The sequence below is a fragment of the Corvus brachyrhynchos genome, unplaced genomic scaffold (genome assembly GCF_000691975.1).
Source record: "Corvus brachyrhynchos isolate BGI_N302 unplaced genomic scaffold, ASM69197v1 scaffold126, whole genome shotgun sequence".
In the NCBI taxonomy this organism is placed as follows: domain Eukaryota; kingdom Metazoa; phylum Chordata; class Aves; order Passeriformes; family Corvidae; genus Corvus; species Corvus brachyrhynchos.
The window spans coordinates 7,365,706-7,380,403 of NW_008239283.1; the positions used below are offsets into that span (position 1 = coordinate 7,365,706).

The 14,698-nt window shown below is 40.1% G+C and overlaps 1 protein-coding gene across 13 annotated transcripts in view; it reads right to left on the reverse strand.

Moving 5' to 3' along the window:
- The window catches only part of KALRN (kalirin, RhoGEF kinase), a 330,226-nt gene that overhangs the window by 159,276 nt on the left and 156,252 nt on the right, over positions 1–14,698 (reverse strand). For 11 of the 13 annotated variants that reach the window (XM_017740170.1, XM_017740164.1, XM_017740168.1 and 8 more), the window contains exons 14-16: positions 9,960–10,126; positions 3,910–4,029; positions 834–1,052 (exon numbers count right to left, since the gene is read on the reverse strand). In XM_017740170.1, the coding sequence (XP_017595659.1) occupies positions 834–1,052; positions 3,910–4,029; positions 9,960–10,126 (506 nt within the window). The remainder of the gene's footprint in view (positions 1–833; positions 1,053–3,909; positions 4,030–9,959; positions 10,127–14,698) is intronic. The other 2 variants (XM_017740169.1, XM_017740166.1) reach the window with 1 other exon arrangement.

Below are 14,698 nucleotides of genomic sequence, written 5' to 3' on the forward strand. Positions count from 1 at the left end.
ATGACTTATCTAGTTGTGTTAAAAATCTTCCCATGTCTGGTTCTCTAATTGAGGACCTAACTGTGTGATAACAACAATAGAAAATGTCATGGCAATCACTGCTGCCTTTTGTGTAAAACCACAGGTTCCTGCAGTGTCCATGCTAACACCAACTGCCTGGCTGCAGTAAATGACATCAGGCGAGGCTGCTCGAGTAGCCACACTGTGACACTAATTCTCACTGACTACAGTATAAAGGGCACCTGCTTGTGCAAGGGATGAATAATCCCACCATGCCAGCAGCCAAGTGGAATGTGTTTTGCAATTCATGAACACCTGGAATGAAGTAGAGTTGTGCTAGCATATAATGGGTTCCTGCTGTAATTATCTGTGTTGCAGGTAGATTTAAGAGGAATCCCTTTGAATCTTGGCATCTTTTTTGGCATCGTGGTATTTAAATATTAGTGAGGACATTGGCTCACAAAGTAACAATTAATTAATTGCAAGCGGTTCTCAAGGAAAAGCAGATTTATGTTCCTGAAAACTAAGTATCAGGAGAACCTGAAACAAAAGTGGTGGGATTTCAAAAATTATTCCTGTTTGAAAGGGGAAAATTGAAAAAAAACCCAACAAAAATAACAACTTCAAGAATTGCATTGCTACATTGAAAACTTTAAGATGAAGGTAATTACAAACTGCTTGCTGCTCTCTTTTTGTCTTTTTCTTGGGGAGGGGGTTATGTTTTGTTTGGTTTGCGTTTGGGGTTTTTTTGTGTTACAATACTTGTCAAAGAAAGAATTTTAGTGATTCAGGCTTGGTTTGCTATGGCCCAGAGATGACACTGTCCAGCTCACCTGCTCAGAGGTTTTATAAAAGGCCACCGAGGCATTGACGAGTTTGAGCCTGTCCTCCATCTTCAGCATCAGCTGCTGCCAGTGCAGGGCCACCTTCTCAGCACATTCTCTGATGGCATCGGCATCATAATGTCCAGCCTGCAGCAACACTTCGGCCTTCTGCTGGACCTGCAGGGCACTCTGGTGTGTCTTCTGTAAGGAAGTGGCATGAAAGAGGGACTGTGTATGAGGGGAGGAAAGGGAGGTTGTACAGATGTGCCAGATGTATGGTAGAAAGGTGAAGTGAGGCGTGAGCATGGGGATGTGAGAGAGTGAAATATTTTCAGAGAGTTATCTTCAGTTAACAGTCACTTTCTGCAAAGCATTTTAGTTTCAGTTATTCACACACATTTGTAACATGTTATTAAAGCTTGGAATGCGTAAGCACTGCTAAGATGGGCCGGCTCTACTGGTCAGCCACTGCCCCTTTGGCAGAAACATGGGGTAAGTTCCCTGGGGTCCATTTTGACAGCTCTTGTGCTGAGCTCTCACCCAACCTCAGTGCTGACTGCATCCCACACAATCTGCAGACCCAAAAGCAAACTCTAAACAGTTGGCAAACTATGGGCCTAATCACCCTAATTTGGCCCTTGCCAGGCAGTTTACCTGGCATCAGCAGCTTTAGTTGTGCAGTTGTTCTAAACATCAATCCCTGAAGATACGAAGATGTCTTAGTAAAGGGCATGAATTGTATCACAGATATCAGCCCCTACAAGATGCATTTCTGAAAGGCAGTTCACTCATACTGGAGATCAGACTTATGCTCCCACGTTTAAGGTCAGAGCTGGGGAGAGTCGAAACATTCCCTCTACCATTCCTCAGTTTACTCAGTAACCACTTTATAGGCAGGACTGAGTTACCTGCCCCTTTCCCCAGCCTACACCAGCTCCTCACAGAGTTACCAAGTGGTGCCTACACCTTCCTCTGTGGGCTGCTAAAATAGCCCCCATCCCTGCACAGCCTCCTGAGTAACTGTGTTCAGACATGGTTCAGTCCAGTATTTGATTTTAGTCTTCTGAACAGAAGCCCTAAAATCTCAGACTCCTCTGCTACGTCCCATTTGTAACTGTTGCTGACAAATTCTCATGTGATAGTTTTATGATCTAAGCCATCAACCTGGGAAAAAGCTTGAAATCATCTGGTAATACACTGATGAATAAAGCAATGTAGAGAAAGCTATTAGAAAACAAAGAGGATTAATATTTGGCAGAAACTTAGGAAGATGTTCAAGAACAACTGGTTAAATTTAATATCCAGCTGCTTTACTGATGTTAGAATTGTAATACTTGTTTGAAATAGACTTTGAAGGATTTCAACTGAAAATCAATTCCACATCTAGAATGCTTTTAGAGAACAGTCTGCCTTATGTGCTTTGCTGATCTCTTCCCCATATTGAGCTTTAAATACTTTAAATATTTAATCTAGTGGTTTTTCCTTCTGAAAACTTATTTTCCTCTTAATGTGGTGTAACCCTTCTCTCCCTCTGTGATTTGCATTTACCACCAAATGCTACTGATGTTAGAATTGTAATACTTGTTTGAAATAGACTTTGAAGGATTTCAACTGAAAATCAATTCCACATCTAGAATGCTTTTAGAGAACAGTCTGCCTTATGTGCTTTGCTGATCTCTTCCCCATATTGAGCTTTAAATACTTTAAATATTTAATCTAGTGGTTTTTCCTTCTGAAAACTTATTTTCCTCTTAATGTGGTGTAACCCTTCTCCCTCTGTGATTTGCATTTACCACCAAATGCAAGCACTTCCCCAGTGTCAGAAGCTGTGATAACTCAGCCAGTGGCTGTCGTGTTCCCCACTGCTGTCTGATGGTGGCTGCCAAGATGTGGTCAGCACAGCTTGGTACCAGCCAGCTCATACAGAATTGATAAAAAACTTGTCTTTTTCCTTTAGGAGCTGCAACAGCTGCTCCTTCCTTACTCTGAGCAGAGCTGGATCAAAATAAGTCATTACCTGAGATTTAAACTCTAAACTTATTAGCATCACTGTAATGTATATTGATTTACTTCAAGTTTACTAGGAGACATCCCTTCCTCTTCCCCCCACCTCCCACCCCCAGTCAGGCATCTCTTCAAATCTCTATACTTTCAGAGTTTAAAGTTTGGTTTCCTTTTCAGGTATATGGGTATTTTTCAACTGTTCTTTTCTCTGTAAAAAGCTGACACTTAGCATAATCTGGGAAGCAGACAGACCTTTTAAGATGGAACAGGAGAAAGCAATGGAACCTCCTTCTAGCAGCTGAAGTGAGCACACCCTGTGTGTTGGGTTTGCTCATAATAACAGAGACACACGAAGTACTGAACTTAACTAGGAATCCTGTACGCAGGGCAGAACTTAGCCCTTCACTACCTTCTCATTCAAAGGAAAGCTGCTCAGAGCAGGGGCTCTTCCTCCTTGCCCTGTGAGTGGGGCAAATGGGTTGGCTCACAATCTGTTTCCAAGGGCCAGGTCAAAGATGTGTAGTTACTCCAGAGCAAGAAGGGGCAAAAGCAGTTTAGGAGGCAATTCTTAACAATTGCCCCTCTTGCTTCTTAGTCAAAGTTATTTGAGGATGAGGGTTGGAATGAGTTTCTTTTCTGGTATTCATGAAAGGAAAGCTGAATGAAAGATTATTTAGTGTGAGAGCATTATCCAGTAAGAAAACATTCACAAATGAATGCTGTGAAATGACCTGCAAACAGTGGATGTGGGAAGAAACTGACTTGACAAACTTTTCCCATTTCCAATCACTTTATGAATTTTAATCTTCTTAATTTTTTATCAAAGAAATTATCAGGAGATGCCTGAGTGTCATTTTCATGAATGGAAAATCTGATATCTGGCAGCAGAAGAATTAGCTGCAAGTGATAAATAATTTATTTCACTATTAGCCTCTGGTTACATTATGAGTTTAACAGTAAGTTGATTTTCTAAAGCTTCTATTCCTCCCCTTCCTTCAAGAAAGCAATGATTGATGCCCATGAGATAAGCTTTTGTATGATGTTCACCTGGGAAGGAGAAACAAAGTTAACTTGGTGTTACCTCTATTGCCAGCTGAAACTGCTCGTGCTCTCGCTGGAGCTGCTCAGCCTCCGAGAGGGAGCTCGCATTGACAAGGCTGGCGTTCAGCATTGACTCCCCATTCCTGATCCAGCCAAGCACCTGCAAACAAAGGGTGTGCTCATGGAAAGGTTGCTTCTGTACCAAGGTTTATGCAGTCACCTACCACAAAATGCTTCAGCCTAGCTGAACAACAGGTGTGGTCTTGGGCTGAATCTGTGAGCAGAAAGAAATCCTAGGATAAGATCTTAATGACACACGTTTTTAGAAGGCAAAGATCTTATTGAAGAAGTTATTGCTTGAAGAATTAAACTCTCTTTACATTGATATGCTTTACGTGGATATTTGGATAGCAAAGAGCACTCATTTCCAAGGTTTGACCACAAAAATTAATGGCCCCCTATAGAACTACCCCAGGTCAAAACCACAAAGCATAATGAGGGAAATTTGAATTTAAACATCTTTCAAATTTCCATCTGGAATCATAGATGTTGCAACACCTTTCTGCTTCACTTGCCTGTGTTTCTCTCACAGAAAAGTCTGAGCTTAGGGGTGAGGAGGGAAAAGATACAGTTGGTTTAATCTGGCATGGAGTTAAGATGCAGTTGGAGTTTCCACCTACACACAGAGCTAGGAAAAAACGCCAGGTCTTGCATTTTGTATTTAATCAAGAAGCTTTACTTCAGAGATGCTCAAATTATTCGTAGGCATGCAATCCATGCTGTAATGACTGTAGAATCAAGTCCTAAATGTACATAATTAATCTGTCAAGCTTGTACTCACTCATTTAAACACCAACGTTTTCTGCTATTTTAAGACACGTGTTTGCACCCAGAATGCACATGCAAGTTCTTTCCTGTGTTGTCTCAAAGCCTTTTTTCTACCTGTGAAGGTGTCAAATCAGTCCAGTAAAGCCAGAAAGTTGCTGAATCCAATTCATAGATGCACAGGAAATTCTGAGTGCTCAATGACTACCCTAAATTTAGTTCACGGTTTCTAAAATTGACTTTGCTGCAATATTCTACATAGCAATTTCCCTTTTGTACTATCCTTTTCTCCAAGCGATCCATTAAATTGCCTGAAGCAAACAGGGATTTTCTATTGTTTGTTTTTCATCCCTACATCATGCATCACCCTAGTTAGTGCCATTCAGTTCCCTGTAGGATAAAAAAAAGAGTTTTCCCTAGGAGAAAAAAGGAAGACATCTATACATGTAGCTGACCCTAATTTGTAGAAAATTACATTCTGCTCAGTACAACAGTGTGGAAGATTTCATTTCATTCATTTGTCTTTCATCAGCAGGTGTAATTGTTCCTGTGGGAAATGCATCACACATTTAACGGAAAAGCAATCGAGTTAGCATATGGCAATTGTATTGTCTGGCCTGTTCTATAATCCATCCTATTTGAACCCTACATTATTACAAACTATCTGGTACCAAACACTGAAGTTAGCCAAAGGATCACAGTACCTGGAAAAGGCTTGAATTGAGGACATCATGAGGCAAGACATGCTTTCATGTTTTACATATTGCAATACATCCAGGCTTGGACCATTTGGAATGTAGAAAAAACTCAGCGTGTATGATAAAAACCCAGATTTTTTTTTTTTCCCCCTCTGTGGAACAGCTTTTATTTCAGCTGAATTTTTCAAAAACTGCCACAGACAGTTTGACACAGATTTCACACAAATATCTGAGTCTCTAAATAGTAAAACATCAGAATAAAAATCTGTGGAAACTCAGTCTTAAAACAAAGCAACTTGATTAGGTAGAGGGACCACACAACCAGTCTGCCAGGTTTCCTCTAGTGTTAACAACACATATTCATCCCTCCATTCAAGTGTCTTGCAGACTCAAATTATCCAGGGGAAAGCAGTTCCAGTGGGCTGATGGACTCCATGTGCCAGCAATGCTGCCAGCACCGTTTCTGACAAAGGTTGCTGCCATCCCTGAGTAGTTGCCCCCTCTCCTTCCCCCAGAGTGCGGGGTTAGACACTCATTTTGGGGCTCCTACATTCCCCTTTCCCGGCCCAAGGAGTACCCAAGCAGCAGCAAATTTTGCTTGGAAGCACTTACAGCGACCCTTTCTGCTTCCAGAAGTCTGCCAGAATGTCAGAGCCTCATCTGGGATTGCATCTGCTACTTTCATAGTAATGTTTCTTTCTTACTTGTGTGTGTTGTTTACATACAGTAAGGAAAAAAACATCAGTTGCACAACTAAGGCTTCTTAAGTCTAAGTTCAAAACTCAGACACTTGCAGAGATAGTCCTTGTGTCTCTGGTTTAGAACTGGCTGGAAGGGGGCATTTACACATTTGTAACTGGTTTACAAGACCTGCTCACAAATTGACTCCTACTCATATAATACTTAATACCTTTTCATTAAAATATCTAGAAAAGCTCCTAATACAACATCAAGGCATTTCTGTGATCATTTCCTGTATTCATAGGTTCACCATTATTTAGCAATGTGCAGACAGGTCAACCCTAAAAGATAGCTTTAAACAGACATTTTCTACAAATTACACATTTTATCAGCTTTGTAGAAGCAGTGATTAAATAATTCTGGAGTTAAATAAATCTTCAAAGACTTTCTTATACAGCCTAACAATTTTTTATTTTTTATAACAGAGAAGCAGGAACACTTTTACAGGATCTTATATAAAAGGCACTTGTCACTGGAGAGCAGTTTCACTGCAAGGCATGGGTAGTTTAACAGGGCAACCACCACAGCTCTGAAACAACTCCCACATTTGATTCCAATCTGCTTTACAGAGGCCAAGCTCCTGTACAGGGATTCTCTGTAATTAAATAATAGTACCAAATTCTTCCAAAACTCATAATTTCTTCCCTGGAAATCTGCCATCTTCACTGAGCACAGAATCAGACTCTACAGGAAAAATAAAGATTGAGGCATCCCTTGTGCAGGCATCCTCAAGAAATGCAAGTTCTGTACCATGCAGTGCTTTTGTCTACTACTCAGTTTATACAGAATGCCTTCCTTCATGTTTCTAAAAAAGACTTAAGGCCTTGCTATGGATACCTCTCCAGTCAGATAAGAAAAGATTTTTATGTTTAAAAGACAAAACAATGTAAGTGAATCTTTTACACCTCCAGACCCTTTGCAGATTCCTTGAGAAGCTTTTACTAACACAGACACAACCATCAAGGACAGCTTCTGGTAATTTTAACCATGTTTAAAACTGTATCAGTTTTCCAGGAGCTTTTTGACATAAGATTAGAAAAAAACCAACTATATTCAGTGTCTCTCAAATGACTACTTCCCATCATCCCTTGGGCATATATATTTTGAAGTAAATCTTACGCCAAACAGCAAAAATAGATGGATAACAAGAACATCAAAAGGACTAAATATACTTCAAAACAACCTGGAAAGCAAGTATAGTGGGACACCTTGAGGATATCTTGGAGCAAATTAGGTCAAGTTCAACAGTTATTAAAAAAAAAAAAGCCCAAACCATACAAAGATAAATTAAGGGGATAGGGAAGCCAAACAGCTGCAGGCAGAGCATTAGAGTTTGTTTTTTTAAACTGATCTCCACAAATCTATCCTGCTATTACTTTTATGTAAACAGTCCAAGCTCTGTAGTTTCTGTCAGAAATAAGTGGGATCCAAATGAGGGAAAATCAGGCTTGGACAGAATTTTTCTTAATAACAAAGACCTTGTGAATTACTGATCTTTACTATTTCCACGCTAAAGCAGTTCACAGAACATCTCATTTGGAATTGCTCCACTTTAATGGCTCCAAACTTCAATTCATTGTCTTGGCATTCACCCTTGGTGTGTAGGATATAAAGCAGAAATCTCTGGTAAACGAAACTTAAATAGATAGAGACAGTTAAAATACTTTTTATTTCCATGAGCCATTTTATCAAAATGCAAACACATGTACATGTAGAAGCCTTGACCAATTTTACTCTGTCAGCAGAACTTAACACAGCTACAGGAGGTGTCTTGCAACAACCACATCTCAACTCATTCACAAGAGAAAGGGCAATTTGGTAATGAGATCATCCATCATCTCAGATGCACTAAACTGAAAGTGAAGGAAACCTGGACCAGACTGGAGATGAACTACAAGCCAAAATCAATATATTTCCCAATTTTACTAAATGGTTGGGAATATGACTCATCTACAGGAAACCAAATAGAAAGAGGCAAGTTAAAATATTTCTGTGTCCTTTCTAAGGGAGACTGTAGCTGTGGTAATTTATGGGTTAACAAGCAAAGGAGCCCTTAGTATTCAGCTGAACAAATAAAATGTTTTTTCACTACTGGTTTGCTGAGAGGTCACACAATAACAAAGGCTCTGATGGTCCCAAGCTCCGTTAGGGAAATGCTAATTCCAGGCAGCTGTTCTCTCACAGTAAGTACTAGCTCAGTCCTATAACCACTTCCTTTGGGTAGATTTTGGCTGTAAAACAGTTAAGGACCAGCAGATATTTGATAATAAAGCAAATAACATCAGGCACCTGCAGAAGGTGCTGCACTGCCACTGAATGGCTGCAGGAGCAGCCACAGGGCTGACTGCACTTCATCCTGAGCAAGTGGGCAACCTGCATCTTGAGCTTTTCTGCTACACATATAACTCCTCCCAGTTTTCTGTCATAAGTTAAAATGGCTCTGCTTCATCATAAATCTATCACACACACCTCCAAGCTTAGCTAAGCTGTGTATAAGAAACTTCAGGAACCTATAGAAAAAAAGGATATACTTCATAACCATGTTAAGATAGTGATTGTAAATATCACAGAGTGTTTCTGGGTTTTGCTTGTTTTCTTTTTTAATTCTTTTCAGAAGAAAGCCAAGCAGTCAACAGAGCTCCAGAACTTCATGAGGAGCTGGTCTTCAATAATCACAAATGCAAAATGACCATATTTTAAAAATAAAAATTAGGAGAGTTCTATGCTACTTTCAGGTAGAGTTGCAAAACATTCACATCAAACTAGACTTTGAAAGAAAATGTATGCACTGGTGTTAATGCTGCCAGCTTTCTGAGTGTGAAGGATTTTTTTTTTTGCCAGCAATGATAAACCAATTCAGCAAAGCACCACTCAGTTATTCTGTCGTCAAAAGTGAGTATTTATGATCATATGTACTGAGCATTCAGAGTGTGTGTGTGTGTAAAAGTAAACAAATAAGCAGATAGGTATCTTTCATGAACACCTTGTACTATTTGGACACTCCTCCCAACACCACTCCCAACCCACCTATTTGTATAAGTAAAATGGAAAACTAAATTTTCCATGTGTCTGGAAAAATATTCTTGGTTTTCCTGATGAAATGAAGACCATTCAATTAAAATCCAGACATACACTGGAGTGTGAAGCCACCTATGGGCTAGGAAGCAGGAAGTGTAATGTTATCCTGTGCAGCAAAGTAAAACAAAGAAACATGAGGCATCCAAATTAAATAGTAGGGAAAACCAAGGGAGGCAGAACATGACTGCCTGCACAAGGATAAAATCTGAAAGAAAGGCAGTGTAACAATACAAAGATGGCTAAACAAGTCCTGGGATCTAGAGACCACTGACAGAATTTTTTAAATCACCAGAAGATGTTAAAGATTCCTGCAAGACAACAGATGTATAGCAACAAATGAAAAGGTAAAACTACCATAATGTCATACGTATGTCACAGCTCAGTTGCCTTTGCTTTGGGCCTGTTCTCCACCTCAGTTAAACTCTGGGGCACAAGTCAAATCAGTATATTCCCAGAACACTTGGAGTTTGAGGCTGTTTCTCCAGTTGAGAAGCTACATGGTCAGTTCTGTGCAGAATTCCTGCAACTACTCATGAATTCAAGAACATGCGCACTTAGGGGAGCAGAGCCCCTCCTCATTTGCAAAGGGCCATTCTGAAACCTGTCAGCAAATCAAGTACTGTTACAAAAAGGGGGATTTAGACTGCTCACCTAAAGGTTTGTCACTTGGCAGACACTGGCTTAGCAGTTTGAATGTCTGCAATGGCTGAAACCTGCCTTAAGCCCCTCGTGTGGTTAAAACTCTCACCTGCTTGACCTCAGCCTGGAGGTGCCGGAGCTGTAGGCACTGCTCTAACCTCTTGTGAGTTTGGTCAGCATTAAGCTCCAGCTCGTGCTGTTTCTCATGAAGGAATTCCAGCAATTCTTGAACCTGTGTCGCAAGATCAATGTCTTTTTCACAGATCAGCTCAATGCCTGTAACATGCAGAGAGAGAGAGATCATCACACTCACTTGAAATTTCAAATTTGCAGAACTGTAAACCTCAAAATTTTTTGCCACCTAACACAATAATTTACAACTCTGTGAGTAATTCTTTCTCACTTAACTTTCTCACATGTAATTTTTGGCTTTCCCAGTTGCCTACCCTTCATCACTATATTTTTCTACAAAACAGTGTTTCTCTGGTTATCATTGCTCATCTGACTCATTGGCATCTGGCCAGTAGGACATGACTTAAGCACAGTCTTGATCAAAAAACTTGCATGAACATCAAATTTTTAAAAAGACAGAAAAGACCTCCGTGTTTTAGGGTAATTCATAGACTTATACTTTAGAAATGCATGTTGAAAAAAAACCTAGAAGAGAAAAGAGGAAGAAAATAGAAAAGTGAAATATGGGAAGTCAACTCTAGGCACCAGATCTACAGTAGTGCTACAAGTGCGGGGAACTCCATGGTGAAAACTTTTTTCCATCTGGATGCTTGCAGAGGATCATTAACAATGAATTAGTTTAACTCAGAATTTAGTTCTTTCAGAATTATTCCACAGACTGACTTTCATCCAGTCCTCACATACCAAAGAGAAGGGGTGTCTTAGTACCACATCCCCCTCCCTTGCATCCTACGTGAACTTGAAAAACCCCTCAAAGGCCTAGTCTGATTTCTTTGTCCTGACTTGATCAGGAGATTGAAATAGAGACTTTATGAGATCCTTCCTGCCTCCTGAATGTTTTTTTGACACTGTGAGCCACGTGTGTAGTGGTTATATGACACACAGTGCAGAGCTTCCTTCGGGGTGACACCGGTGTGATTGCGACACTGGGTTCACTACCAGTGCAACAGGGAAGGTTTGGCCTGGAGGAAATATGATGTCATCCCATGTTACTGCAGTCCCTGGGATTGCAAACTAATAAAGACCTGACTCTTCCCTTAGTAAGGTCTACTGGAATTTTGCCATTGGCCTCGAAGCAGGAAGGATAAGGAACCTAATATAAAAATAATGTGATTGCAGTAATGCTGAGAAAACACTGCACTTTCCTCCAAAGCCATTTGATTTCACAGAATAATACAGCATTAAAAAAGAAATGTGTTAATTAGAAGCTGCTGAAAAAAAGACTTGGACACTATTTTAAAAAACCATTTAGAAAGTTGTCTTTACCTCCCCCTCTATCCACCTCAGAGGTTCATGACTTTCATTCAGCGGTATCTACACAGGACAGCACACAAAATAAATATGACCTTATTACTAACCCTATCTCTTTTTCCTGGTTTCTGGTTTTATCAGGAAAAGCACATGGGAATGCAAATGATTGGCTTATTTCCTTTCCCAGCCAAAATAAAACAGTTCCTTCGTTACCAAATAAAATGGAATGGCCCCTGGCTTCCCATTTAAAACTGGAAATTTAATATATGTTTCTATTCTTAGGAGTGAAGTTCCTTTCAATTGCCAGACACCAGGCATTGTTGCTGCAATTAGCATGCATATGGTTCTGTATCCTGAGGACATGATGGATTTTTTTATGCTTGACTTCACCACACCTATTGGATATTAAATGCACAGCTTTCCCTCCTGCACACTCAGCTGGTGCAGTTCTGATCATGCTAACTCATCAGCAGCAACCAGGGAACTGCCTGGGATGCTATCCAAGGGCAGTGTGTGCTCCCCATGATGAATGATCTGCCCTTTCCTGCTTGTCATATGTCACACAGATTTATTCTGCAGTGCCAGTGCATGCAGTGAGAGCACTTTTTCTTCTCAAGTATTGGCTGGCAAAATAGAAAGCCCTGTTTTCCGAATAATTTCATACATATTATCTTTACATTGTGTTCTGACAGCTAGAAAAGCACAGCTGACTTTCTGATAAAATAAACTTGGTTGCCATTTTCTTCTAATGTCTCAAGCAATACAGCAGATGTCAAGTGAATGATATTGAATTGGAAATGTTTTTAAAAAATCCTAAAGGAGAGTACTGAGCCACACTAACTGGCATCCTACAAAACATACATTAGTGACACCTGAACTGCTTGCACTGTGAGGTACAATTCAGTCTAGGGAAGGGGTATTACTTTTTAATCTTCACAAAACTCCTCTGAAACTGCTTTAAACCTGCTTTGGCCTGAAACACTAAGAGCCTGTGATAGCAGAGTTTATAGTCTCTTCTTTGCAATATAAACTACAGTTATAATTAACTATAAAGGACGTCACAAACCAAATGAAGTAGATTTCTGCTTCCCTTTTAAGCAACGCAACACTTGGAAAAGAGGTGAAAAGTGTTAGCTTGATGACCAGGAAGCAAAAAGACTTTGAATTTTACACATATCAGGTAGTGTCCCCAACTTCAGCTCTACAGTGTATTTCAGGTTTGGCTTAGAAGCAATTTGTCTAAGATAGAAAAAGGGAGCTCTGTAAACCGTTGGAGACTCCCAGCTGGAGGCTCATTATGACAATGATACTGACAATGCAAATGGACTTTAATAATCAAATAAATTTGCATAATCAATTAACCAGCTATTAAAGTGTAACTGCTTTTAATGCCTAGAATCAGACTAACTAAGGTGCATATGCTAATAAATTACCTGAGAATGTCGTCACCACAGCTTGGGCTCAAGTGGTAAATCACTCCTGAATAATTATCCTAAACTTTCCATGCGAAATGGATTTCTCAGAAATGTCCAAGTTGTCACTTTTGGAAACACCAGGCCCCTTCAACATATTGAGTTAGGCACCCAGAAAACTCAATAAGCATTTCTGAGAGTATTTACCCACATATTTAGCTTTGCTATCAGTGGTAGAGCTATAATCAAACAGGAAAAGTAGCAGATAGGTTCCTTGAAATAAAAAGTGCTGGATCATTAAAAACTCCAATCTTGTTGAGAATACTGTTATTATATTCTATACATGCAAAAGTTTCCTGATTGACACAGATTTTAGTGACAATTTGCAAGTACTGCAAAATTTCAGGAAACACAACCTGACTTCCAGATCTTACCTATTCCCCAACAAAACCAAACATTTCTTTAAAAAATAATTATTCCGATGGTTGAAACAGTCTAATCCAGGATCACTCGCATGTGCTGGAGTAGTGGAAGTGATCACAGGAACATAACCCTGTGCTGGATGGAACTTTGGAAAGACTGGACTTGCAGAGATGCCTGATTGCAGAGATACCCTCAATATCCACAGAGTCTGACCTGGTGCATCACAGAACCACCGGATTTATTGTGCCAACATTAGAACGTTCACAGGGATTTCCAGACACTCCACAGCCCAGTAAGGGTCAGTCTGCATCAGACATGCAAAAATCATGGGTGAATGTTTAAAACCTTCTTTTTCTACCTCCACAAGACTTCCAAGTGAAAAAGACATCACAAATGGAAACACCTGGATGTAATTTTATCTGACAGACTTGCTGGCTTAAAGACCTCCAAGCCAAACGACAGAGTGATCAAAATCAAGTCAGTTTCCTGTGTGGCACGTTGAAAAGAATAAAGCTCAAAGAGAGTTACAGGGAAGGGAAGAAACTTGGTCAATTAAGGGTGGTTGGTTAGGTAGAATGGCTCTGGAAAATCACATTTTTTCTGGCTTTATCTTTTGTGGCTGCAACTGAGTTTTGATTGTAGCAGTGGTGACAGTGTACAATAGGCAGCAGCAATAGCATCTGATTTCCCAGAACCCCTGCAAGTTTTCAGCTCTGGCAGTTAAGAATAATCATCCCCTACCCTATGCACTGAATGGCTATGATAAAGGATTCAGGAAGAGGGAGTAAAATTAAATCACTTTTTTATGAAGTAAAACTGTTCTTTATTGAAGCAAGAAGCAGTAGGCTCCCAAGTGCTATGTCTCTCCCTTATTTTTCCATTCTCCCAGCATTTAGCATTCCATGCATAGCAGACATGGCCATTACCTTTGATTAACTGCAGTTACTCTACATCCCCATGGGACTTCTGCTTCCCTGCTTTTGGGAGCAGTGGATTTTTATTGGGTAGGCTTCATAGAAAGTCATCTTAGATAATTCTACAAAAACATTTTAGAAGTCAGTTCATTGAGTTGCTAACCTTTTGTCAGCAAGCCAAAAGAAGTTGTTTCCAACTTCTTGACAAACACAGAATTTATTTATTTTTTATTTTCTAAAATTCAGTCACTGAGGCTCCTGACTGTGCTCTGTTCTGGATCATATTCTTTACCTCCCATGGATTCCTTCAGGATTAAAAAAACAGACAAAAGAGCACAAACATCTTAACCAATGTCTTAGGACGAGTTTTCTAACTCAGAAAGCAGGGAGGCTGAAGCACAGGGCCAGGCATTGTGTGGGCACATCCCAGAGAGGCTCACACACGGGTCACAGAATGCACCACATTATCTAGTTCACAACATACTCTTGAAGCAGTCCTCAAGCCGCTGTTGAGTGCAGCCTGCCAAATCAGGCTGGATACTGCCAGATTGTTTTGAAGGTAGGTGCCTAGATGTAAAATGTTTGCCAAAGAATAAAACCATAAAATCCTTTTTATTTCAAATGAGGGAAGGAACAGGAATTGCTCTTGCTTTGCA